This window comes from Pangasianodon hypophthalmus, chromosome 19 (assembly GCF_027358585.1).
Source record: "Pangasianodon hypophthalmus isolate fPanHyp1 chromosome 19, fPanHyp1.pri, whole genome shotgun sequence".
NCBI classification, from domain to species: domain Eukaryota; kingdom Metazoa; phylum Chordata; class Actinopteri; order Siluriformes; family Pangasiidae; genus Pangasianodon; species Pangasianodon hypophthalmus.
This window is the reverse complement of record NC_069728.1, coordinates 11,142,526-11,168,327: the sequence shown is the minus strand read 5'-3', so window position 1 is coordinate 11,168,327 and position 25,802 is coordinate 11,142,526. Positions and strand designations below refer to the sequence as shown.

Genomic DNA, 25,802 nt, shown 5'->3' with positions numbered 1-25,802 from the left:
TTCATGCTATGTAGCAGAGGTGTGTATACTCTAACATAACGTTAGTTACAGTGTGGGAATTTTGTAACACAGAATATTTAATTCCTTCTTAAACTGTTGTCTTTGGAAGGAATACTCCATAGAAGACGTGTGATTAGTACAGATGAGAATTTCAGCATGTTTACCTGTACTGACAAAAGAACTGAAACATGTTTACTCAAAACTCATTTATAATGGGAGTCTAATGGCAGCTGTTAAATTCCAATCTGTTTAAACAGGGCAGTATAATGCAAAACCTCAGCCATTACACTGTATTAACAGGCCTGAAGGTTTTAGGAGAAGACACACGAGAAAATCTTACCTAAGCTGTTAAAAAAAAAAAAAAAATCCAATTTTTGTATGCGAACGGGTGAGGCCCTTCCATGTTAGTAACTCAATCACAGCTTCTTCCCTCTGAAAAAATGTGATGTGTGAAAGGATGGGTTACAGCTTTAGACTTAGTTACAAATGCATTCACGAAATTTTTTACACAAATAAGTAAAACTGCAGTTTTTGCATTAATGTTTATTAACTCCCCCAACAACTGCCCTTAGAGTTTATTTATTCATGAGTTTTGATTAAACTGGGTTTCTGATTTATTCTCAGTGAAGGGAAGTGTGGAGAAATTATTGTGCACAATCTCACTACTGGAGATTCTGTGGGGGAAAAAAGCAGGACTACTCCTTTAAGTAGTTTGTTTTTAGTTTAGCTTGTTTCTCAGCCTTCAGCTCTGTGTGTGTGTGTGTGTGTGTGTGTGTAAAACAGCTCACTGGCTGACTTACACTAAGAGATCTGTTACACTTTGTGTTCTTCCAGTGCTAAGCACAGTTGTAGAAGCCAGTTCATCAGCACGAGGAAAGCGCGCAGGGGATTGTGGGCGGGTTTTCAGGAACTTCAGGTGTAGCCAATGCGGTTGCGCCGACCCCCTGATTGACGTGGCAGCATGGACCAATCCGCTTCATTCTTTATCCCGCATCATAAGCCCGGCCCGTTCACTATATAAACTAAAACCCAGCAGGCTCTGGAGTAGATCTGCGAGACAGCATCTGACGGTTGTGTAGCTGAACAGGAAACAGGAAGCAGGTGACTATGAAGGCGATCAGTCCAGTGCTGCCGATGCGAAGGACTCACGTGAACTCGCACGCGCAGGATCTCGGGATCTGGAGAAGTAAGAGCGCGTGGGATGAGCCGCTCGGTGTGCTGTGCGACATGAACGACTGCTACAGCCGCCTGAAGGAGCTGGTGCCCAGCCTGCCGCAGGACCGGAGCGTCAGTAAGATGGAGATCCTGCAGCATGTCATCGATTACATCCTGGACCTTCAGATCGCGCTGGACTCCAGCACGGCTAATGCGAGTCCACAGCCGCAGCGGCGTCCTGCTCAAGCAGGCGTTTCCTCCAGCACTGAAGCCGACATCAGCTCGTGTCAGGTAAACACACATGCACTGCAACACAGAGGCAGATGAACGCCTGCGCATTTCAAGTTGCATGTGTTAACTCAACACTGGGGTATTGCTGTGTAGAGCAGTCCTGCACACTGTCACAGCCTCCCACTGACCATTTGTTGCTTCTGTAGACTTTTTTTTTTTTTTTTTTTTCCACACCTTGCTCTGGATAAATGCAAAAGTGCAGACAACTACAAAGTACTTGTCTGTGCATGTGTATTATATGATACAAAACGTATACAACTACTAATAGCGCTGGTTTATACAAGAGTAAGCTATTCTTGGCAACAAAAAATGGACAAATTTAAACCTTAAGTGCATAACCAGTATATCTACATTAGTATAGTTAGTTAATATACAAACACAGCTTGACTGTCACTCAGTACAGCACACTGACCAGGCTTTTACTGAAGTTATCTACTGTTATTAAAGTCTGACATCACTATAATTATAATTAATTATAACTAATTCTATATAATTGCCTAGCTGTTTATCAGGGTTTATGATATTAATACATCATAATATACATCATTTCATGTTACAAGTGCTACTTCATGTTTAAATATACAGCTATTTTACATTGTTGTTGTTGTTGTTGTTGTTGTTTATACTGCATAACAGATTACTACGTAAATCAATTATACAACAACTCAGGATCCAACTCATAACACACCAGAAGAAATTAGCAAATGAAATTTGCACTTGAGAGAGGTGTAAATCTCTCCTGTTTGGACAACAGGGTGTGACGATATCCTGAAGCATCCACCATATCAACATCATTGAATATCATGATATAGATGGTTATCTGCACGAGCCTGATTGACATAGAAATTTATTCTGGCTCATGCAAAATCAGAAAACAACATAAAAAATGGAACAAGTTACAGAAGATATAAAGGAGCCTGTAAACGTGTCCATCTGTAAACTCGTGTGGAAGTGACAGCAGGAGAAGGCAAGTCTAAGAACCAGCATGAAGGATGTGTGCATGTTCATGTTCAAGGCAGAGTGTATTGCAGTTTGTCATAGTAGCTAGAACTGAAGAGAAAGCACATGCATGTGTGGAAAATTGCTCTAAGGACAATTTATTTCCATGTGTTGTGGGTTTTTTTCCCCACCAGATAAGCCACTTTGCAAGAGAAACGAACACAGATGAGCAGATAACGATCTGAAGCGGTAAGACACACCTTCTCACACAGTGGTTACAGTGCTGTATCAATGACTGCAATTTCAAACAGTTTCTAATTAAATATGTAATACAGTATGTAGGTGTAGAAGCCATACTGCATAAGCCTAGGCTACTTTATAGTGTTATAGTGAGTGCACTTGCATGCAGAGGAACTTGGAAGGACCCATTGTGTTTATGTATGATGGTTTATACATGGACAGATTTCAAATTTATACATGTCAGGATGTCCTAAGATCATGGTGTAGGTACTATGGGATAGCTCGGTGGTCAGAGTTTTGGTGGGGGTTGGTGAATGAGCTTCCTCTGCGGCGCCAGTAGGTCCGGATCTCTACCTCCTCCTTCTCTAAACACGCCTTTCTCTCCCTCTCTCCCTCTCTCTCTCTCTCTCTCTCTCTGAATATTTTGCAGGTGTTTCTCTGGAGCAAAAACAGGACCCTCTTCCCTCTTTTTTTTTTTTGTTGTTATCCTTCCGTGTACTTTCGCCTGGACTTCGTCTTGACTGACACGGATTTCCCTCAAACGGAGATAAACCATTCTGTATGTCTGATTTATATTTATCTGCAGGCCATACATGACCTTTCTTCCAAAGGAAGACCTCATTACAGGACTGAGAGAACCAGTTGTTTAAAAAAAAGAAAGGATAATGAACAGAAGGGGGGAACGCCTTTTGTGAAGGTGTCAAACTGCAGGCTCGGTGTGATCAGAGAGCTCAGATGATCAGCAGTGCTGAGGGATTAACAGATCATATTTGGCTGTAACACTTACTATAACATGCAAAGTGTCACCTTCATTTCAGACTTTAACCTGTTCTTTTAACAGAATTTATGCAGCACCATTCTCTATTTAGACTTTTAGTGATATTTTTTTTTTCTAAAGCCATTCCTGAGCCAGTAGAGGGCACTGCAGCTGATCTACTACTCTACTCCATTCAGACATTTAGCCTTAGGCCTACATTATTTTTTAAAAATAATATAAACCACCATATTACGGTTTTTAGAAGCAAGCTGAGAAGTTTTGTGTTTTATCATGACATTTAAATAATATTCTATTAATATAGCCTTTCAGTACCATTACCATTATTGTACATTTAGCCATTTATCCCCTTCGGGGTGAGGGTTAGTTCAACTAATCATAAGTATTAAGAACATGTTACCTGGTACAGGAATAAATATTAGAACTTTCAAAATCCTCCCCAGCACTGATGATCCATCCCTACATGGGCATGAGATGAACTGTGTGTGTATGTGAATGAATGTTAAAGCAGGGTGAACAGTAAAGGTTCACAGCGTGCCATTCCTGTAAAGCGCATCAATGTTTTTCTTTAATTCTGCTGGAATGTGATGTTAGTAATGCCAAATGATTTTCTATAAATTATGTAAATTGCACTTTTATATGAAATAAATTAATTATGATGTAGACTACTAAATGGGCCATTTGTCTTTACTCTAGGCATACAAGTTGAGAAATTCAGTACAGTTCATATAACTAAGGGGAAAACATCTCTTTAAAGAAGAACGCATTACAGCCAATTCTTATAAATATGGAAGTACAAGTATACACGAGAAATATACTATATGGTCAAAGTTTTGTGTACACCTGACCATCACACACATGTGGTTCTTCCCCAAACTTGCCACAAAGTTAAAAACACAATTGTACTGAATGTCTTTGTGTGCTGTAGCATTAGAATTTCCCTTCACTGGAACTAAGGGGCCTAAACCTGTTCCAGCATGACAATGCCCCTGTGTGCAAAGCGAGATCCATGGAGACATGATTTGCCAAGGCTGGTGTGGAAGAACTCGAGTGGCCTGCACAGAGCCCTGACCTCAACCCTACTGACCACCTTCGGGATGAACTGAAACGCCGACTGTGCCCCAGGCCTCCTCGCCCAACATCAGCACCTGACCTCACTAATGCTCTTGTATCTGAATGAGCACAAATCCCCATAGCCACACTCCAAAATCTAGTGGAAACCTTCCCAGAAAGGATGTTATTATAACAGCAAACGCGGAACTAAATGTGGAATGGGATGCTGTTAAAAAAACACGAAAGAGTGTGACGGTCAGGTATCCTCAAACGTTTCCCCATACTTGCTATTTAATTCCAATATGCATTTTAGAAAATGGTCATTGTGTCTCTGTGCAAATGCCTGGGATGGGATTATAATGCACAATGCCCTTTTATTCATGAACTTGTGGACACTCTGGTCAACTGATACCACTGATAAGGGTCAGTTTCTGACTGGGTTTGATTAGTGAGCTGTGCTGTAGATAAGGTTAGTTAGTTAGTTAGTTAGAGATTTGTTAAAAGGATCAGTGGATTAAAGCCCAATGTGGAGGGCTTTGTTCCCAATCTTCAATAACCATGAACACTGTGGGCAAGATGGGAATACACCCTAGATAGCACACCAGTCCATCACAGGGCATCGTTCACACACATATTCACACACTCATTCACACCTAGGGGCAATCCACCTAGTGGCATGATGTTGGGACACAGGGAGAACATGTGAAACTTTAAAGTCAGTAACCCGAGTTCAGGATCGAACCAGGGACCTGCTGTGAGGTGGCAATGCTACCTGCTGCACCCACTGTGAAAATATAAAATTAAAATAGTTACAATATCCTAGTGACGCACATCACATACAGCCATTTAAAAGCCAGTTCTATTGTTTAACCTAAATACCTAGATTTCTCTGAACATGCATAAAAGATCCATAAAGCAGAAATTCTGTCATTATATATAGTTTATTTTTCTCCATGTGGTAGACAGTTCAGTTGTCACATCCACTTCTTTGCCTTAGGCCGCTAATACAAGTAAACAGACAAAATTACAGCTTAGTGCATGCAACGTCTTATGTTGTTTCACTTTTGACATTTAATGCAATGAGACACATGCAGGACATTGCTCCTAAAGCTCTTCAAGGTTTCTTAAACTTTATAAACTCTTGGTCAGTATCCATAGTGTGCCTGAACAATTAATACCTCTAACCATAAGAGATGGCTTTAGAGGAAGGACTTTTTTTTAGTCCCGAGTTTAAAGTTTAAGCAAAACCTCTCATATTTTGACAGGAAGCATGCAGCTGACACTCAATACAACACAACACAACAGTGTTACATAACTGATTAAACAATGAGCATGATGGTCAGTTTATTTGACACTGTGTTTCTGATGGAGTAACTAAGGGTTAGTTGATGTGTTTAATTATAGCCCACAATTAGCAGTGTTATTTTAGTAGACAGATTTAGTGCAGTAATACTGTTAACTGTATATTTCACAAAAAGGACTATTAAATACATTTAAAGTTGATTCTAAAAATAACTGATAAAACAAGGATGTAGGCAGCATTTATGTAGGTAAACTACAGTGGACAGACTACCACTATTCAATACTGAAATACAGAGACATCACTGAACCATCAGGATTGCACATTCCACCGAGCATGCATCACAACACCAAACATCTAAATTTTGAGAGCAGCACCGCATGTCTAAAACATGACAGGGGCTTTGCCAGGACCAGGGTCCAGGTTCTCACAGGATGCTCTCGCGCTCCTCGCTGAAGACTACTGTGTCAGAGGTCACAGTGCAGATCTCAGGTGGGTCTCCAGGGTTCAGGCCTCTCTTCAAGTGCACTACACGTACATTCTCATTGTGGGTGGTGGATGTGGATGTGGAGGTGGTGGTCGTGGAGGTAGTGCTGGACCCAGGGGTTACGATGACTTCACTGCCAGTGGTGTTGGAACTTTCATTTGGCTGGCGTGGACGGTTCCCCTGCTGGGCGTTGGTGTTGTTGTTGAGGGTGTTGTTGCTGGGAGTGCGGTTGAGGTTATAGCTTCTAGAGGAAGGCCAGCTTTCTTCAGGGCTACTGGCCAGGAGGCTGCACTGGTCTTCAGAGCAGATCGACATGCGTGCAACTGCCGGATCCTGGAGGCCACTCAAACTATTAGGCAGGCCTCTCTTGCGGGCTAGGCTCTCCTCATCTAGCTCTATAAGGTTGGTCCTCTCTGATTGAGACAGGTCAGCCTCCTCGTCTTGCAGAGAATGATTAGGTGAGCTTTCGTTAGAGCGGACGCCTGAATCAGACGAGTCCTTCTTATCCAGCATGCCGTCAGAGAGGTACTCTTTTCCCTTAGCTAAAGATGAATCCTCAGTCTCACTACGCTTGGGTTCTACTTTCTTGCCATCCTTGATCAGAGGGGTGTTATCAGACTCTTCTGATTCTTCATCATCACTGGTCAGTTTCTGGTAGCGCAGTCCTCCTGCAGCCTTCAGCTTCAGGTCAGCACTCTGGAAGAGGCCCAGCTTCTCTGCAGAGGACTTGCGTCCAAGCAGGGACTTGGACGAGCCGTGGTCAACCTTCTCGTCCTCCTCGCTGATGGGGTCTAGAGTGGCAGCTTCAGTGGAAGCATAATCAGTTGCATCCACCGCAGGCTTTCCACCAGCTCGCTTAGAGTAGGACTTACGACCATCTTGATCACATCCATCTTTATTCTTATCATCCGAGCTGGAGTGCATAAACTGGCCTGGATGGGGCTGCACAGGCTTCTCCATCCCACTGCCTGATGCCTCAAGCTGCGCCATTGAGGCAATGTACTCTTGGTAGGCATTGCGGTACTCAGCCTGTTGCTTGTCAGTTAGTTTGCAGATCTCATTGGAGGACTCCTGAGAGTTCAGACTGGACATGCTGGGTGTGCGGTGTGTAGTATTCTGCAGAGAGTATGCAATATTGCGAGAATCAATTTGATCAAGCACTAAAAGAAACAAGAACAGGATCTTCAAAAGCTACAAATGTAGACTCACCATCCATGGAGGATTGGGGTTCCTCTGAAGCTCATCCAGGCCCACATTAGAGAGCTCCTCAAAGCTAAGGTTGAAGTTGTACATAGGTGAGGTATCAGTGTTAGCAGGTCCTCCATGGCCTGAAGTACCACGATTCCTACTAGTCTCTCCGTGACCCACCATGCTGCTGCCCTGCTCGCTGGGGGCTTCTTCATGCAGGACTTGGTTCTCCAACTGACGCAAATCCATCACCTGCACATTCCAGGTTGTCAACAGAGTTAGTGCATTTCTGTGGCCTTAAGAAAAAAATCATGCCTGTTTTTGTTCAGTTAGTCTGTTGTGCTGCTTAAAAAGCATTAGTCCTCTAATAAGCTTATCTAAATAATAAAGAACTATACAATTCATAATGTGCCATGGGAGGGCTCAGGGCAATGGGGGGCCCTACACAACCTGCATAGTTTGCATATAGTAAGGATGGGCACTGATTAAAGCTTTGCCTCCATTACACCTGCAGCTGGCAAAAGGCTTTGGCATCAATGCCTCACCTTCTGGGATCATTAACGAAAACATCATTTGGCAGAATTTGGATAAGTTTACTTGTTCCAAACATTCTGTTTTGATTTTTCTTTGAACGTTCACCGTTTTTTTTTTTTTTTTTTTAGAAACAATGAATCAATTAAATAGCTAGTTCAAAAAGAACTTCAGATAAACTCACAATTCCTCTAAAGAGCTGCCAGTCTCCAAAGTTCATGTTCATCTCTTTCTTCAGCTCATCCAGGTTACACTGGGATAAAACCCGTCCATTGACATTGGCCTGTGACAAATATCAATTAGGGGTAGCACAACTCTCTCTGTGGGAAAGATAAGCGCACACCACATTTCTCTCTCTCTCTCTCTCTCTCTCTCTCTCTCACACACACACACTCACTTACTCACTCACTCACACCACACACACACACACACACACACAAAGAACACACCTTCTTAATGGTGGCAGTGTATTGGGCCAGCATGCCTTGGTCGATGCCTTCTATCATTCTGAGACGCTCACATACCATGTCTGTATTCATGGAGCTGAGCAGCACAGATGGGGTGCCTGACACCACAGAAGCAGTGCCCTGATGCACACAACATACAGCCACAGAGAAAATAATCAGTTCCTGCACATTAGTACCACCTGCACATTTATGACAAGATTTCTGAGAACCTCAGAACGAGGTAGCCAAAGCACATTGGGCAAAAATTCAAATATCATGCTTGTTGTTAGTATGCAATCCAAGCTATCCAGAGAATAGGAGAAGGACTTGAATTTAAACTGTAGCGAAGAGGAGCGTTATACTGAAATGAAGGATTGTAGAAATGGTAAGGAACAGTTTTTTTTGGAGTTCTAGTAAGCTAAAAATGGTTAACTAAACACTGCACTGTAATGCAGTTTATAGCCATTGAAAAGACACAGGCAGTTTTTAAAGACTGTTAGTACTGGGATTCTACACGAAATCAATGAAATCTAATGAATTAATTGTAATCTATACTTAGCTAAAAAAAAATGTCATTTCAGTAACTATGATTAAAGTCACACCCTGTGAGCAAAATACTGGTTTTGCTCTAAAATATGTGACATTTTTTCCAGAGGGAACTGCAGCACAGTGCTAATTCCACACTACACATTTTTCATACCAGAATACTGAATATGTGAAATTTGTGTTTATGTGAAATTCCATGACACAGCATCAATTTCACCGATTCATGGGACTTTAAAATACTAGGTCAGTTTTAGAGGTGAAATTCAATGATATCTTGCATATAGATATCTTTGGTATCTTTGGTAAGCTGTATAAAACAATACTTTGGGGGAAGGAGTTATGCTGCCAGCTTAAAATTGTAAGGCGTCTATGGAATGAAATAAGACATTCTCCCGAGTAAAACATGCTTCTTTATTGTTACTCAAGTTTAGCTTTATATTTAACACCCTAGTTCCTCCTTCCCCGCTGAGACTATGTCAGTTCCCAAAGGGCATGCTGGGAGTGCCTGGTGCAGAAGTGTGTGTAAAGGAAGAAGAGAGGGTGAAAAGGCATTTCTAAGGATGGGCAGCATGAACAGAGCAGCACAGCAGCAGTGTTTAAGCCAAGTCTAGAGGAATTCAGTACCTGCTTCTTTTTCAAAGACGCTACCTTAAACTGCTCAAAAGGAGAGAAGGAGAAGAGGGAAGAGACAGAGGAGGTGGAGAATGTGAGGGAACCACATATAGGCCATTTGCAATGAAACAGGAAAAAAGTGTATCAAGGGAGCAGGTATGTTTTTCGCAAAGCAGGTGGAGTTTCTATTCCACTATGGGCTCCAGTGAGCATTAGACAGCTGGTGGTTGACGTCACTGACACTGTGTGCATGTGTGTGAACAGACGGCAGGAACTTAACTGTCCTCACACACACACACACACACACACACACAGAGCAAAGTACTCTCCTTAAATGTTACAAATGTTAAGAGTTTGGCATTAAAAAGATAAAAAAAAGGACAAAAATATAATTGCACATTATCATTAGTTTATACATAATAAAGTTTAAAAAAATCTCTGATACTACACCAAGACTCTAATGAGCCTAATAAACAGAAATTATTATTCTGTTGGAGGCAGAATAATTGTTAGCTCTAAATAAAAAGCACATCTATAAGTAAAAGAGCTGCAAATGAAACACAGTACACATGAAGACAGTAAAATCAGAGGCAGTCTAGGTATAAGGCACTACCTCTGGGGTCCGGTACTTACGAATGCAGAGCTAGGTTCCCTGGGATGGGTCGCTTTAATGAGTGGGCGTGGTGGTGCAGGGATGTGAGTGGGATGGGAGCTGCCAGTGTACTGCCGGGGCAGCACATAAACATGGTGGGGGAAATAAGGCTGGGAGAGGGAATTTCGAAGAAGGAAACAAATTTAGCAAATGAAAATGAAACACAAACGTAAAATGTTCTAACAGTAAGGGGTTCTGCTCACACACACACGCACACATACAAATACATGCATGCAATTCGATAAAAATGTTGAGATTGTCACATACAGGACATATTAACTAAAAAAAAAAAAAAAAAAAAACTTAAAAAACTTAAAAAACTTAAATCAATGGAAATGATAAAATTAAATTTGACAATGACTTATTGCCAGGGAGATGATAAATGAAAAATTGTTTCCAGACCAGAGAAAGTAGAAAATATACCCAGAATTGAACCTGGAATCTAACAAGTGGACTCATCCTCCAGATCTCCCACATCCATTAAATGAACAGACTGTAACTAGGAAAGTTAGGTCATTTTTTCCTACTGCACATCCAGAAACAAGAACTGGTCCAAAAACAGGAACCAACTATTTTCCCACTAACAACAACTGAAATGGTCACAGCAAAGACAACAACATGAATTAATTAAATTTGTTCCTTTGTCTGACTGGTCATTTGGTTCACCATTGTATGTTGGTTGCAACTAGAATACAATGCTGATAGCCAACAAGATGAAAAATCCACACTGTGACAAAAATAAAATTATCAAAATGATCTGGTGCTACAATATTTGATATTTCGTACAGTGAAATGGCTTTTATTCACGGATTAGAAAATCCCATTAAAACATTTAAACTAAATGGAATCCCAACCCTCCATGGATGGTGAGTCTTCTTAATTTTTATCTAACCCATCCAAAAAACCAAAGCAGCCCTAACATCATACAGAACTTTAAAAACATCTCAAAGAGAAAGCTTTGGGTCAGATAAACTTGTTAATAACCAAGCTAACATGTACTGTATCAGTCACAGTAGGAAGAAACCTGACCCCAAACTGCTGTTCCAACTCAGCTGCAGTGCTGCCCTAAGGCTGAAGGGAGCCTTTGTAGGGACACTTACCCTGTTGTAATAGGGGTGCTGAGGGCCGGCTATGCCGCTGTAGAAGGCGCTGTGGGGTTGAGGGGACACACCGGTCACATTGTATGGCCCGCTGTATGAGGCAGTAGGCGAGCAGGCTGAGGAATGCTGACTGTAGATGGATGTGGGGCGAACAGCAGGGTCCTGCAGGGGCAGTGTGGGATATGTAACCCCACCCATGTTCATCTGCTCCCGAGCAGCACGGACATCTGAGGAGGCAGGAAGCAGAGCAGCTGCAGTCTACCACAAGGCATCCAGTGATAGAGAAACCCAAAATCTAACATCTACTTCAGTCTATTAACCTGCATGTTCTCTTCACTTACATGGCAATAGTTATTGACTCACCGTACTCAGGAATCCTTCTGAAAGCAGGTGTGTGTATGTGTGTGTGTTTGTTTATTTAAACATTTTCTTTTCACCTGAACAGAACAGGTTAGGGTTAAACCACAGTCCTGATATTCAATCCTCATGAATCAGAAGGCCAGTTGCGGGTTTCTCACCTGCTATAATCTCTCGGAGCTTAGGGTCCAGGTTGACTGTGCAGGGGAGGAAGGTGCGGATGTCTCGAGCAGCCAGCACTGGAGTGCGAGAGGAGAGGAACACCTCGAAACTCCGCACGTCTCCATCTATCTCCAGCAAGGGCTCCACATCTTTAGTGGTGGGAATGTTCTTGGAAATTCTGTTACATAGAAAGAGAGAAACATATACACTTATAAGGACAAACTACACAATCTCAGGAAATATAACTTTCAAGTACTTTCTAAGCTCACATGGAATTGCTGAAATGGAAATCTTGAAAAACACTGCAGGCCTTTGTGCAACTCCTCAAGGAGCTGGCTTTTCACACACTGTGGGGAGTTAAGTCAAGTCTCTTAACTGAAATCCACACTTGATGGTTTTATTGAAAATCAAAATGATGCATATGTAACTGTTATAGCTGTAATGTAATAATAAAACTTGTTTTTTTATGTCATCAGTCACAAAACCGCAACATGAAGTAGTATGTAGATAGCCAGTGTCAACACAATAATATGGTGATATTATTGCACTTCAAGAAGCCAAACCTCTTATTATGGACATAAAATTCAGATGTTTTCAATTATGAGGTTCTGAGGAGCATGAAAAATAAAACCCTAAAACAGTGAACAATGTTCCCAAATACAGGGGTGTTCAAAGGCACGATGTCTGAAGAGTTGAAATAAAAACTAGAAGCCTAGTTTCGGGCCTTCAGACATCAGCCAATCAAATGGTATCAGTATGATTTTATGCATTATACTGCTGCCATTTGATTGGCTGATTGGAAAATTGCATGAATGAACAGGAGTTCCTGTACATTAATTAATTTAAAATGGACTACTTCAGATGTCTCTAGAACTTGAATGGAGTCCACCTGTGGCAACCTTATTAGATTGGACACAATATAGAAAAACACACATCTGTGTGTACAAGGTCCCACAATTCACAGTGCATGACAGAGCAAATACCAAGCCATGAAGTCCAAGGAACCCCCCGCAGATCCCTGTGATTAAATTCTGTCAAGACATAGATCTGGGCAAGGGTATAAAACCACTTCTAAAGCTTTGCATGTTCCCAAGAGCCCAGTGGGCTTCATCGTTGTGAAATGGAAGAAGTTTGGACCCACCAGGACTCTTCCTACCACTGGCATATATGTATATATATATATATATATATATATATATATATATATATATATATATATATATATATATATATATATACACACACAGCTTGCCTATGTGCATCATTAACCCTTAGTAAAACCAAATATGTATATTTTAATGGAGATCTGTTAACATAGTTTTAAAAACTGATCAGTCAGCTAGATACTTATGGATTATAAATTTATATATTTAAGAAAGAATTGGGTTGGGCGGTTGATTATACAGTAATCAGAGCTGAACCTTTCATAGATGGTTTTGAGTGTGGCCTGTTCAGGAATTCCATCAGTCTCCTCCAGGTACAGGATAAGCCACGATGTGCGGTAGGGCCACTGCTCAGTCAGGTTTATCCAGGATGCCAGCCGGTCCCAGTTAAAAGTGATCTGATTGGCCCTCAGTAATCGACCTGTGTAAAAGATCCACAGTTTGGTATACCAGCTAGGGGTTTATGATGGAAAACAAATAAACAGTCTAGTGGTAGGTCTTACCTGTGACAGACACAATGTTGAGGAGTCTCCTCATGGTCTGAGGGCTGATGTCACTGAACCAGTCCTCAGTGACCAACAACTTGGACAGGTCAAAGGACATCTGACGAGTGACTGACCTCTGCATCTGACGACGCCGGTATGTGTCCTAAAGAGAGAAAAACACATGATGCCAGACCAATTTTAAACCTATATCACACAGTCTGAAGTACTATTCTATACTAATAATATGTAAAGTTTTCTATATATTTGTAAGTAAAGACTGTAGATATTATAACCAGTTATGAGTAATTATGAGTGTCTTCATGATGTAGGCATGGTCGTTACACAAAGAGTTCCATGTTCACACCTAATATATACACATCATCTTTAATGCAAACTGCTTTAAACTTTATTATAGGTGCTTGTTGTAGGGCTTGTGGCTGTTCAAGTTGCACTTGATCATTAATATGCTGCATGTCAATATACGTGTTAGAAACTCATTAACCCCAAACATATTGTTCAGCATTTTAAACTCTGACACTACTTTAAAAATTTTTTTTTAAGCGTACTGTCAGACTACAGACTATAGTTTTACTGCATCATGAGGAAGACAAAACAGTGGGGTTCACACGGTGCAGGAGGGCAATTCTGCTGGGCTCACCCTGCGATTCAAAGTGGTCTTACTGCCCAGCTTAGCCATTTCACCAAGACTGTTTTGGGACAGCTTCCTGTCCAGCTCCTCATGCCAACCTGCAAACAGAAAACACATAAAGACAGGAAGCACAGTCAGAAACAGAACACCTAAAATACCAAAAAGATTTGTATGTAAAAAGTAAGCCACTGTAGGGCTGTATGGTTACAGCTGCTGCATCACACAGTTCACAAAGTTTCTTTTTCCATGAGGTGAACAAGTATTAACATTTTAAGTAGGCTATACACTGTAAGTCTTTGCAGTGGTACTGTGAAAGTGAACTATAAGCTGAGTGTTGTGTGCTGTGATCAAGTGAAGTGAAGTGACTTGTGGCCGAGTATGGTGACCCATACTGTGAATTTGTGCTCTGCATTTAACCCATCCAAGTGCACACACACAGGAGTGAACACACACACACCGTGAACACACACCCGGAGCAGTGGGCAGCCTTTTTTGCTGCGGCGCCCGGGGAGCTCAAGGGTATTGAGTGTGGAAGAGAGCGCTGGTCATTCACTCCCCCCACCTACAATCCCTGCCGGACCTGAGACTCGAACCCACGACCTTCAGGTTCAGTTCAGTTCAGTCCAGTTCAGTCCAGTCCAGTCCAGTCCAGTCCAGTCCAGTTCAGTTCAGATCAGATCAGATCAGATCAGATCAGTGCAGATCAGTTCGGGGGAATGAATTGTATTCCTGATCTCTGGCAGCAGTGCACGCTAGTGCTAAGTGGTGCAAGTGTCTCCAATTTTACTACAGTTTTTATGCACTGAATGGTAAATACCCATGTGACGTCATCCCACCATAACCCTGTTTTGTATCACTTAGAACCAAGCTGTGCACAGTTTAAAAAGTGTTAACCATGCTCTTGTGAAAATTCCATCAGAATGGGTTCCTTGCACAGAACCATTCAGCCCTACAGTGGCAAAGTGGCTGTAGACTCTATATCAGGTAATCTGACTCACCCTCCGAATTGCCCATTTCTCCGTTGGCTGGGGCCGGTGCACACATCTTCTTAGCACTGCTAAGGCCTCGGCTGTTGAGAAAGACGGGCAGGTGTACAATGTTGCGCATGTAATCATGGCCGTTGATGTTGGAGTCACGCAATACACTGTTCAGGTTCTGGTTGATGGCTTTAATGATGATGTGAGGGTCACTGGCAAAGATAGAGATGAATGGGCCTTTGGAGAAAAGCACCCTCACCTGGAGATCAAAAGAATTACAAGAAGATGACATAGGATAAATATTTCAGACACTTACAACGATTTTTGGCTTGAACATGCAATGGAGCACAATGTGACGAAATATATTTAACTGTTTCTCTTGTTCTATGATATGCATATGTTTATATACATTATGTATATATGTGCACTAAATTGTTGCTCTCTCTGCAACATGTATAGCTAATCGTGCATTTTAGCATGTTTCTGTTTCTTTTACAGTGTAGTATGAGTATGTGTAATAAAAGGTAAGAAGTCTTTTAGGGTTTGCAAGTATTATTGACAGTAAAACCACTCATGCACAAATAATCTGGACTGTCATGAATTATTGCACCAATTTCATAAATCTTTCATTCAATTTAGAAAGAAATACTAATAGATTCATCTTTTTGAGAAAAAGTGAGACATCAGAGATCTCTGCTGGCTGATAAATGTTCTAGGCTACTGTTCCTCACCGTATCCAACATTTGCAAGACTTTATCTTGCTCACAGGAATCCAGACCATCGATAATGACAACTAGACGTGTTTGATTCTGGGTGAAGCTGTCAATAGTCTTTGCCATTTTAGCCATGAGTTCCACCTCACTTTTTAACACCTGCAAAGTTAAGTCAGAGAACAGAGTGAGGCTACACTATATGGAATAAGTATGCATGTAAAAAGCATGTCTTGTATTATAAAGGAACCACAAATTCACACCAAAATCTACATCTTCAATGCACAGTTCAATGCATGTACTATGCCCCACATTTTTGGTAAGCTATTTAATTCACTAACGACTCAATTTTTTTACAGACATGTGGCAAGACACAATAAGAAAGCAACAAGGCAACAATACTTAAGCACGTTTTCTTGTGCAATATCGGCTCAAGGTAGGAGCAGTATTATGAATGTTATTGTGGCAGTTTGATGTAACCACAATATGTTACGCTGAAATGTATGATTTAGGAAGTGTAATTACACTTATTCAAATAACATTCATATAACAGGCCAGCCTCTTTTGAAAGCTAGCAGTCTGCTTTGATCTGTAATGGATATTATATTAAAATGATTATTAATGTCTCATTAATCATGTTCAAGAGTACATTCTGTGTAAAGGGCAAATGATTTACAAGATCAAATTACAAGACACAGTTTGAATGATCAGAACTACCCATGCCTACACAATATGTATGTGTGATTGTGTGTACCCACCTTCATGAAACCTTCACTCTTAAGTTTTTGCATCTTGTTAGCAGCACTGTGCAGCCTCTTCCTCTGTGAGTTCAGTACTGAATCAGTCACCTGCCACCACGTCCTGCAGTTCAGCAGAAGAGCCAGGCCCACCACGCTCGCCATGGCAACCAGCACCGCATTCACGGTCTGGTTCCGGCTGTCTACCTTGAAGACGGCCAGCAAGGCCATGCCCGTGATCAAACAACCCAGGATGAAAAGGAAGATCACAAAGGATGGGATGCAGCATGTCTTCTTCCATTTCTTTTTGCCTGGTGTTTATCACAAAAGTCCATATGAATGTCTAGTGATATTTAAAATTGTATTTAAAAAAGAAAATGCTTTCATGTAAGTTATGGGCAACCTTTACCTTGAGTGTCCTCCGTCTTAAAGACGCGGAAGAGTCTGGAGGCCATGAAACCAAACTCTCTCTCACAGGCATCAGAGAGAGTGGCGATCATTTCTGCCATGGAGGTCTCTCCACCAACACTGGACAGCCTGTTATAATCTGTAAACAGGAACCTAGAAACAAACATTTAGTCAAATATTAAAGACATTTTCAAAACAGCAAAAAGAAATCATGCTTTATTCTAGTAAACAGGATGATTCATACACAGTTTTAGCTATTTTTTTTAATTGGGAAAAGTTACTGTAAGTATGCAAATTTAAAGCATATGAATTTAAAATACTAATCATGTTTATTTTCCATTTATCAAAATTTCATTCTATTCTAAATCTTGTTAAATTGTTAAATTACTTGTTAAATTGTGACATGTAAATAGTTTTTATTATTAAACCTCATACAATCACCACTTCCTATACAGTTGTTTAATATTATTATTATTATTATTATTATTATTAAGACTAAGACATTAAGATGCAGTTGAGAGGCATGGAAGTTTAATTACCTGACAGGCAGTGCCCGTGTGGTCTGCTCAGGCAGCTCTGGCGGGTTAACAAACATGAGTTTGAGCAGTAGCTCCAAGTAGCCAATGTGGCGAGCGAGCCGCGTGCTGAGAACCCAAGCCCAGTTCCAACTTTCACCCTCACGCCTACTCCCAAAGTACACAACCACTGAGGAGGAGGGAGAGAAAGAAAAGGAATGCATTAAGGCTAGCTCTCCACATAAACTGCTTGAAGAAAGAAAACAAAAAGGGACTTAAGCCAGACACTGCCTACACTGCCCTCTTGTGTAACAAATATGCAAATGCTTCTAAACATCAAGAAACAATAACAAAAGCATACAATTTTAATCTGTTTTTTTTTTTTTTTATTTATTTTTACCAAAGAACAAGTAGAGTAGAGCCAGCAGGCTGAGGGAGACAGCAATGGCCAGGTTGGGGTCTACAGTGAACCCAAGGAGTAGAGCCACAGAGCCACACAGCAAGAGTGACAGGAACACCACTAGCCAAGAGAACTGGAACAGCGGCTCAATCTGCTGCCCTGCAAACGTCTTCATCTCATCTGTCAGAGAGAGAAATTCCAAAATATTACCTATAACAATCATGTGTCAACTTTCAATTTGGTTTTGATGAAGAAATATGAACATAAAACAGTGGTGCTAGGTACAGTTAATTAGTTAACTGTGTACTTGCCACCCACCCTAGCACTCACCCTCTAGCTTCTTGAGCAGGAAGGACTTGCCGCTGCCCCACTGAGCATACAGGCCTACACAGATAGGGGGCTGCATGGTGGGCTCACTCAGGATGTCAGCCAGAGCACTGCTGTACAGGTCATAGCCCAGCATGTCACCATCTGTCTCAGTGGGGGACAGGTGTCCTGAGGGGAAAATACACAATACATAATGTGTATACAAAAAAATCACAATCAGCATACGGTAATATCATACAATTGAATTCTTCATCAGGTCTCAGGAACTCTAATAAAGATACATGGATTTTATTATATTTAGCAGTTTATTCAGAGCATCCATCTGTCTTCTTCAAACTTAACCGGAGAGAGAAAAAAGCTTGTCTCTGTGTTTGGATTAAAACAGAGATAGCTTGAAGAAGGACAGCATTAAGTACAATTGAGCAGGACTCACGGGCTCCAAAGATTTGAGTAAGAATGCTTTTCTGGTGGCTGCAGTCGATATTGTATGGTGTCTCTCCTGCCTTATTGGGCTTGTAGAGCAGGCGTCCATCTTTAGGGTTGCGCAGGAGTAGCTCAGCCAGCCTGCGGCTCCTCCCACGGATGGCAATGTGAAGAGGCGTGTCCCCTTTCTAGTAAAGGGGAGAACACTCAGAATGATTGCCATGCCAAAAATGCACCCTCATTTATGTTATATACATGACGATGTATGGTTCGCTCTTACCTTATCCACAGCAGACACTTTTGCCCCTTTATCCAGGAGTAGCTCCACAATTTCAATGTTTCTCATCTTGGTAGCTTTGATCAAGGGAGTCTCAGAATCCTGAAACACACTGGTACATTAGTACAAATCTTTTTTTTTTTTTTTTAAATAATAGTGCAGATAAATTAAAGACATAACTGCTCTTTATCCCACTATACCTTGGTAGTGGTCTCTGTGTCAGGGTTACACTGCAGGATGTCTCTGACCATGGTGGCATTTCCCTTCTCCACAGCCCAGTACAAAGCTGTTTTATTGTCCTGGTGCAGACAAAAACAAGTATTATTATTAAGTATTATTATAAAATCAAATTATAATACACATATCTATGATATATTTAATGTGTCTTATACCACAAGTGTTCTACTGATCAGTATAATAAGGGTGTTACCTGTCCTCTGATGTCGATGTCAGCATACTTATGCAACAGGGCTCTTACAATTTCTACATGGCCACCCCTAACAGCTCCAATCAGCACTGTGTCACCACTCTAAACATTTAATACAAAGACAACCACATAAGACAAGGTCACACTACAATTAGTCCTTATAAAGGAATAGTTTAGCCAAAAATTATATTTACACAAATTTCCCCCTTAAATACCAGAATAGGTCAGCGTTAAAATTAATTTTGTACTGTAAAACTGTAATTTTGTATGAGAGATGCAAAATTAAAAAAAATATATCATCAGATAATATTTTGGAAATTATTTGGAAACCAAAAAAATGAGTTTTATTCACATTATTTAACTAGAGGCAGTTGGAGGCAAGCATGTGATTATTTACTTATGTATACTGCATGATATTAACTGGTAGTTATATAAGCTTTGCTTACACTTTAACAGCATTAACTCTGTAGCCCCAAAGCAAAACAACAGAAGCAAACTTTGGACACCACATGTCCAAGTTCTAAACACATGCACACAGAGTTCACAACTGATGCTGGACTCACCCTGTCAGGGATGTTGACGTAGGTCCCTGCGTCCAGCAGATCCTGCACAATCTCAGTGTAGCCCTCCTTGGCTGCGATCATCAGAGCTGTGTTGCCATCTTTATCGGTCATGTTCACATTGGGGTTCCTCTTCAACAGCTCCTTCACAACCTCAGTGTAGCCGCCTTTCACAGCCACTATCAGAGCCGTCATCGAATTCTGAGCACAACACGCCAGTTTTAAAGCAATGCTAGATAAGCTTCAAATCAAAGAAGAAATACTGAAACCATGACAGTGAAGCCTGAAACAAAGCAGTGCACTTACTGCCCCCTCCTGGTCAACATCAGCACCGTTCTCTAGCAGGTGCATCACACAGTCATAGTGGCCCTTCCTGGCAGCCCAGATCAATGGAGTGGTGCCATACTGAGGGCAAAAAATATACACCCAAATCAGCCATACAGGTTAACAGTATAAAACATCCAAAGAGGTCCAGCTCTTCTAGTTTAACCTGGGTGACTTCACCTTGTCAGAACAGTTGACTTTCGCTCCTTGCTTTAACAAGAGTTTGACGATTTCAGCATGGCCTCTGCCGGCAGCCCAGATGATGGGATATACGCTGTACTGCTAAAGAATAGCACAGAATGGTGGGTATTCAGTAAAGACAACACTCACTAACAATTTTTCAGCATGGGACCATGACTTATTCAGTGGGATTTTAAAAAAATCCTTATCCTCTTATATTCGAAAAGCATAGAGGTTTCACTACATTACCTGTCCTGTGGTGTTGGGATTGGCCCCATTCTCCAGGAGAACCTTTGCAACCTCCACACGACCTTTATATGCAGCCCACATAAGAGCAGTCCAGCCTCCCTGAACAGTACAAACACATTCTGTTATCATGCATCCATATTAATGTCTGTTTGATATCAAAACAACTAAAAGAGGCATGATTAGTTTCCTTTCAATTAACTCTTTAATACTGTGGCATTAGGCATATCAAATAAGGATTTATAATGCTCATTTATCGATGTTTAATCTGTGTAATAGCATTGTAATCAGTGTAATTTGAATTTAATATAAGTCTCTTGGCTTCATATTAAAGAAGATAAAGTTCTTAAAGAAATTTTTGTCCCAACACTAACATTATCCCTCAAATTTATATCAACACTGTGACCCTGATTTCAAAAGCATGGAGGTACAGTCAAAAAAACTTATCTACCATACCACCTGATAATGGGTAAAATGAAATTCACGAATATTTTTGCTCAGTATTGAAATCATGTTCAGTTATCAATTTGGAAACAAAATAGTTTACACTTTATTATTTTAAACAAACAGAAAACAGCATTTTTTTGTTCCATACTATTAATTGTACACAAATTATATGTATGAATTATGCACATTATTCCATTATATGTAGAAATCTCAGATTAGTGTAAATAGAGGTTGTAATTTAAATGTACCATTAACAATAAAACTATATTTAACATTAGAAAACTTTAGCTAGGCACACATTGACGTTTACTTTATTATTGCTATTGGAATATCACGGTTAAAATCACGGTGACTAATCGTGTAATCCTGCTACCATCTGTTTGCAGACATATGCAGTATTTGCTACACACTGCTTCTGTGTTCCATTCAGTGCCACTCTGGGCAAATTTAGCATATTTCCTTTTGCTTTTTTCGATACATCAGTTGTTACAACAGTTTCAAATGTTTTTGCGATCCAGCTGTAATTCCACTCTTCATGTGAGAGAAAGGTTTGAGATTATGGTGTTGAAATGGGAACTAAATGTGTGCTTTAGCACGGATCATTGCTGCTGAATGAATTGGCAGCTCTCTATTCACCTGCTCATGATGGTGTGTGAACTAGTGTGCAAACACTGCCTTCACAGTATTTATTTTTATGGGCATGTCTCACCATGTCTCTGTGCTCAATATAAGCGCTGTTATCCAGAAGCTCTTTCACCACCTCCACATGCCCCTCTTTGGCTGCGGAGATCAAGGCAGACCAGCAGTCCTATGGGATAAAAGCAGAGCAGCCGGTCACCATGGAAACTGCAAAGTTGGCCACTGTTGCCAGGGTAACAGCGGGGAAAGCAGGCAGTGCACGGAATGCTCTAAAGGTGAGTGCATATGTGTGTGTTTTTACATGCTGCATACCTTTTACAGAGAGATTTAATAAAGGTGAACTAGTCCTACATGTGGTGCATGGCTAATGTTTCTAACACAATGCTAATGTTTCTAACACAATGCTATGTGAACTTTCTGCTTACCACATCATCCAGGTTGACATTGGCACCTCTTCTGATGAGCTCTTGGACAATCTCCAAACTGCCCTGCTCTGCAGCCAGCATTAGAGGAGTCTGCCCATTCTGAGAGAGATATTCAGACAGTCAGAATACAAGCCTAAACATTTAATTACTCCATGCTATTTTATATTTTATGAAATTAGCTGTGCTAATTATATCATTTAAAGAGAGTGAGGACATTTTAATATTTCTGAATAGAAGGATGGAATTATAGACATAGGGTTGTTTATAACATGATATAATTATTTAAACATTATGAGGATTAAAGGAAAAGCCTCTAGTAGCTTACGTTGATCCTGTTAATTCAGACCAACCCAGTGAAACAATTTTTACTGGTGATTTCAGCATGTAGTGCATCAGAGTTGCAAAAAACAAGGCTTATTGAAGGAAGGCTTATCAAGTATTCCCCCTTGCGGTACAATTAGATATGATTATAATTAAATACACCAAAGTGAGATTTAATCTATTCAGAGATTTATTCACTTACGTCACTGCGACCGTCCACCTCTTTGAACTTATCCAGGTGGGCCTTAAGGGCAGCCAGATTCTCCTCCTCCACATAGCTGAAGAGGTTCTGGATGGCTATAGTGGTCATCTTTATAGATGTAGTGGTGTCCATGATTGCTGCTTAGCACCGTGGCACCCTGAAGCAGAGAAATATCAGGCTTAGAAATACTATGTGCTAATTAAGTCAATATCCGGGCAAATCCAGACAAAACGTGTAGCATTAACTGAAAGAGTATGGAGATTTAACTCCTTGAACAATCCACTGATGAGAGCATAAGCACACGGTTTGTGTCGGAGTGACAGCTGGCATCTGACTATTTCATTCCCAGCATGATAAATGACCTACATCTGAAATGTCAGGAGTATAGGCTGGTCTAATAGCAGGCAGATATAACACTGTTATAACAAGCAGGTCTGTTCTCTCAGAGCCTGGATAAGATAACAGCATGTCTGCTTTCCTCTGCATCTCATTAGTCTCCTGCTCTAACAAGTTATATCCCACATCTCCTGCTCCAAAACACACAGCTCAACCAAGACAGTGGCTTACGTAGGACTGAGGAAGCTGATATTAAATGCAAGGAAAACAAGACAAACAAGCCTTAATAACAGCCTCGATTTCCAGGCAAGAGCCAGACAGTAGTTTGATTCATCATGCATCCAAAGTGGAACAGGAGATGTGTTCATTTCAAATACAAATATTTTTAGAGCAACGGATTGCAAACGGTATACCTAAGCGCACTCCATTATCCACTTTGCTGGAGCATAGCCGGGTTTTGGCTAATAACACTGCTAGTTAATAGGTTAATAGGGGAATATTTGAGGATAAATATAACTGTGCCAAACATGGAGTGTTTATTCTTTTCACAATAAGTCTCATATTTTTACATACTACCCCATAAGTATGACATTCAGGACTATTAGAGGTAACACCAATTAAACAGAAAACATAAAGATATGCACATGATGCGGAGATAAACAGAAAAACAGGCTACACCCTTCACCGCTCAACACGGGAACACTCTGCAAGTGCAAAACAATACCTTATCCATGAATCAAAAATGAAGTAAGACTTCAATCATGTTAATTTTCACATTTAAGCTTAAATTATCCTGACCATTCGTTTGTCAAGCACAGGTTCACGGTATATAAATCTCACAAATAACAGAAAAGGATGAAACAACAAAGACACAATGATGGCTGATGATCACACGGAGGCAACAATACTCTCTTATCACTGAAAACATGAGACCATGTTTAACCTTATGAGACAAAAATCTGACACCTTACCTACAGTGCAAGCCTCTGTCCTTCGCTTATATTTAGGACACTGTCGCTTTTCTCTCAACACCTATGCGGTTTGGGGTGTGTGTGTGTCCTCTTACGGAATGGCATCATGTGTTATTCATGACCACTAGGTTTGGCGAACGCCTGCTCTCTCTGGCACATGCTCAGTTGACAGAGATGCTGTCAGGATATTGTGAAGCCATTGTTCCAAGTCCTTGTTGAATGAACCTGTTTTTTAGTGATTACAATATTTTATCTGTTCTCCAGTCTTGGACAGGATAGTGCCAGGATATTGCATCTCCTCCATATGAATATTGGAATGAATTTCACAAACCTTTAATGTATAAAGTACAACATGCGATAACGTATAACTTACCGTAATAAATAGACGTATAATGTATAATACTTAACCATACCTTCACAGCATAGAAATAAAGCAAGATTAATATTAATGATTATGGAGAAAGTGAAGGAGGCATGTTTCCTGGGCTGCATTTCAGTGAACAGATTATAATATGATAAATACAATGTAATAAAAGTCTAACATATTTGTCATAGAGATATAACTATTTACATGAGATATTTTAGAGTAGTAAATACAGGAGATTAATAAGATAAATGTATATAAATAAAGTCACTTTAGAGTCAGCTAGGATGACACTTTGGCATGACATTATAGATTGAAATGAAGAAATACCTGTATAAAACAAACCTAGCTATTTCGTATACAGTGATATATCCATTCTGTTTTATGATACCACGTAAACATTATTACAGCCATTAATAAAATAATCTGCTTCTTAAATTAAACAGGACATAAACAGTTCTTCCCAGACAAGCCGACTTGTCAGCATGATTTACGGGCAAGATGCTAGCAGGCTAACCGACTGCACCGGCTACCTTTCATTTGATGAAATGACTCTGTTTTGTATTAAAAGATTATATATTTCTTCAACACGGCGGTATTAATAGCGAAATAATATGAAAACAGGAATAAAACCGGTTTATAATCGGATAAAGCCGACTACTTTAGCTGTGGCTTTGGAACGGATGCGACGGCAGCGTAATGAAGTCGCCTCAACAACAGAAAGCTTTTTTTTATTTTTACCTTTAAAGAGAAATGTTAACACGACCCACGCTGGGGCTGTCCGTTTCCTGGTGTCTCTTTATTGTCTCTATTTCTGTTTTTGTCTACTCTCCATCTTCAGCAACAGCCATTTTAAAGGGAGCAGCTCTGAGGTCGTTAGCGTTAGCTTCCTCGCTTTGAGCTTGTTGTTCAGCCAATGGCGACGGTGACGTCAGAGGTGCCGTGGGAAACAATGCAGAAGAATTGGGAAGAAGCCTGAAGGCTGTGTCTCATATACAACACAACCACTCAGTCATAATCACACTAGCCACTCCATCAGCTACACCTACCATACTGTGCACTTTGTATGTGTACACACACTGCCTGTAGCAGTCTCTTATCTACCCTGTTGAAAGGGATTACCAGGACCATCACTGACCAGATGTTATGGCCAGATGTTGTGAGATGGTAGTATGTGTGGTGTTGGTATCCCTGATGAAAAAAATCCTAATTAACCTGAGCAGCTGATGACAAAACACAGGCTGAGTTGGTCAAACTGGTAGACCATCTTTGCCAGCTAGTGTGTCATTTTCCAGCTTTGTTAATGCTTGACTAAGCTGATCTGCCAGAAGAGCAGAAAAAGATGGCTTTGACCTGTTCTGGTCAGATTAAGCCAGATTTCAGGCACAGTAGTGTTGTAGGAATTTGTAAATACCTCAATCAGTACAGGGTTAAGAAGTTCACTAACTGAAAACA

The 25,802-nt window shown here is 40.7% G+C and overlaps 2 protein-coding genes across 8 annotated transcripts; one reads left to right on the top strand and one right to left on the bottom strand.

The window, feature by feature from the left end:
* Positions 1 to 954: 954 nt before the first annotated feature.
* On the top strand, positions 955 to 4,067 carry id2b (inhibitor of DNA binding 2b). Of its 2 annotated transcripts, none has more exons than XR_004580078.2 (3): positions 955 to 1,446; positions 2,083 to 2,634; positions 3,056 to 4,067. XR_004580078.2 is itself a non-coding variant. In XM_026922657.3 (3 exons), exons 1-2 carry the CDS (start codon positions 1,108 to 1,110, stop codon positions 2,628 to 2,630), a joined length of 390 nt encoding a protein of 129 aa, XP_026778458.1. In that variant the 5' UTR covers positions 1,025 to 1,107; the 3' UTR covers positions 2,631 to 2,634; positions 3,056 to 4,067. The 2 variants fall into 2 exon arrangements, 1 of the variants encoding a protein (XP_026778458.1); XM_026922657.3 differs by having other exon boundaries at positions 1,025 to 1,446; positions 2,580 to 2,634.
* Positions 4,068 to 5,375: 1,308 nt separating this feature from the next.
* On the bottom strand, positions 5,376 to 25,294 carry kidins220b (kinase D-interacting substrate 220b). 6 transcript variants are annotated; one of them, XM_026922795.3, is made up of 30 exons: positions 25,089 to 25,294; positions 22,677 to 22,833; positions 22,154 to 22,252; positions 21,799 to 21,897; positions 20,646 to 20,744; positions 20,397 to 20,498; positions 20,199 to 20,297; positions 19,896 to 20,093; positions 19,336 to 19,434; positions 19,106 to 19,204; positions 18,909 to 19,007; positions 18,639 to 18,816; positions 18,209 to 18,373; positions 17,879 to 18,058; positions 17,503 to 17,668; positions 16,965 to 17,116; positions 16,577 to 16,866; positions 15,840 to 15,980; positions 15,130 to 15,367; positions 14,141 to 14,229; positions 13,501 to 13,645; positions 13,256 to 13,418; positions 11,834 to 12,012; positions 11,316 to 11,542; positions 10,197 to 10,325; positions 9,576 to 9,605; positions 8,409 to 8,546; positions 8,144 to 8,242; positions 7,450 to 7,680; positions 5,376 to 7,356 (listed from the first exon to the last, which is right to left on the bottom strand). In XM_026922795.3, exons 2-30 carry the CDS (start codon positions 22,806 to 22,808, stop codon positions 6,181 to 6,183), a joined length of 5,241 nt encoding a protein of 1,746 aa, XP_026778596.2. In that variant the 5' UTR covers positions 22,809 to 22,833; positions 25,089 to 25,294; the 3' UTR covers positions 5,376 to 6,180. The 6 variants fall into 6 exon arrangements, with proteins under 6 accessions (XP_026778596.2, XP_026778599.2, XP_026778597.2 ...); XM_026922798.3 differs by having other exon boundaries at positions 20,397 to 20,495; XM_026922796.3 differs by lacking the exon at positions 25,089 to 25,294 and adding an exon at positions 23,984 to 25,062.
* Positions 25,295 to 25,802: the final 508 nt, after the last annotated feature.

Bases quoted from the DNA above. Each gene is read 5' to 3' on its own strand.
- id2b (XM_026922657.3), top strand. From the start codon at position 1,108: ATGAAGGCGATCAGTCCAGTGCTGCCGATGCGAAGGACTCACGTGAAC. The intron at 1,447-2,579 runs GTAAACACACAT...TTTCCCCACCAG, and splicing joins CCGACATCAGCTCGTGTCAG to ATAAGCCACTTTGCAAGAGA.
- kidins220b (XM_026922795.3), bottom strand. From the start codon at position 22,808: ATGGACACCACTACATCTATAAAGATGACCACTATAGCCATCCAGAAC. The intron at 18,817-18,908 runs GTAAGAGCGAAC...CCCCTTTACTAG, and splicing joins AAGTGTCTGCTGTGGATAAG to AAAGGGGACACGCCTCTTCA. The intron at 13,419-13,500 runs GTAAGACCTACC...TCTTTTACACAG, and splicing joins CAACATTGTGTCTGTCACAG to GTCGATTACTGAGGGCCAAT.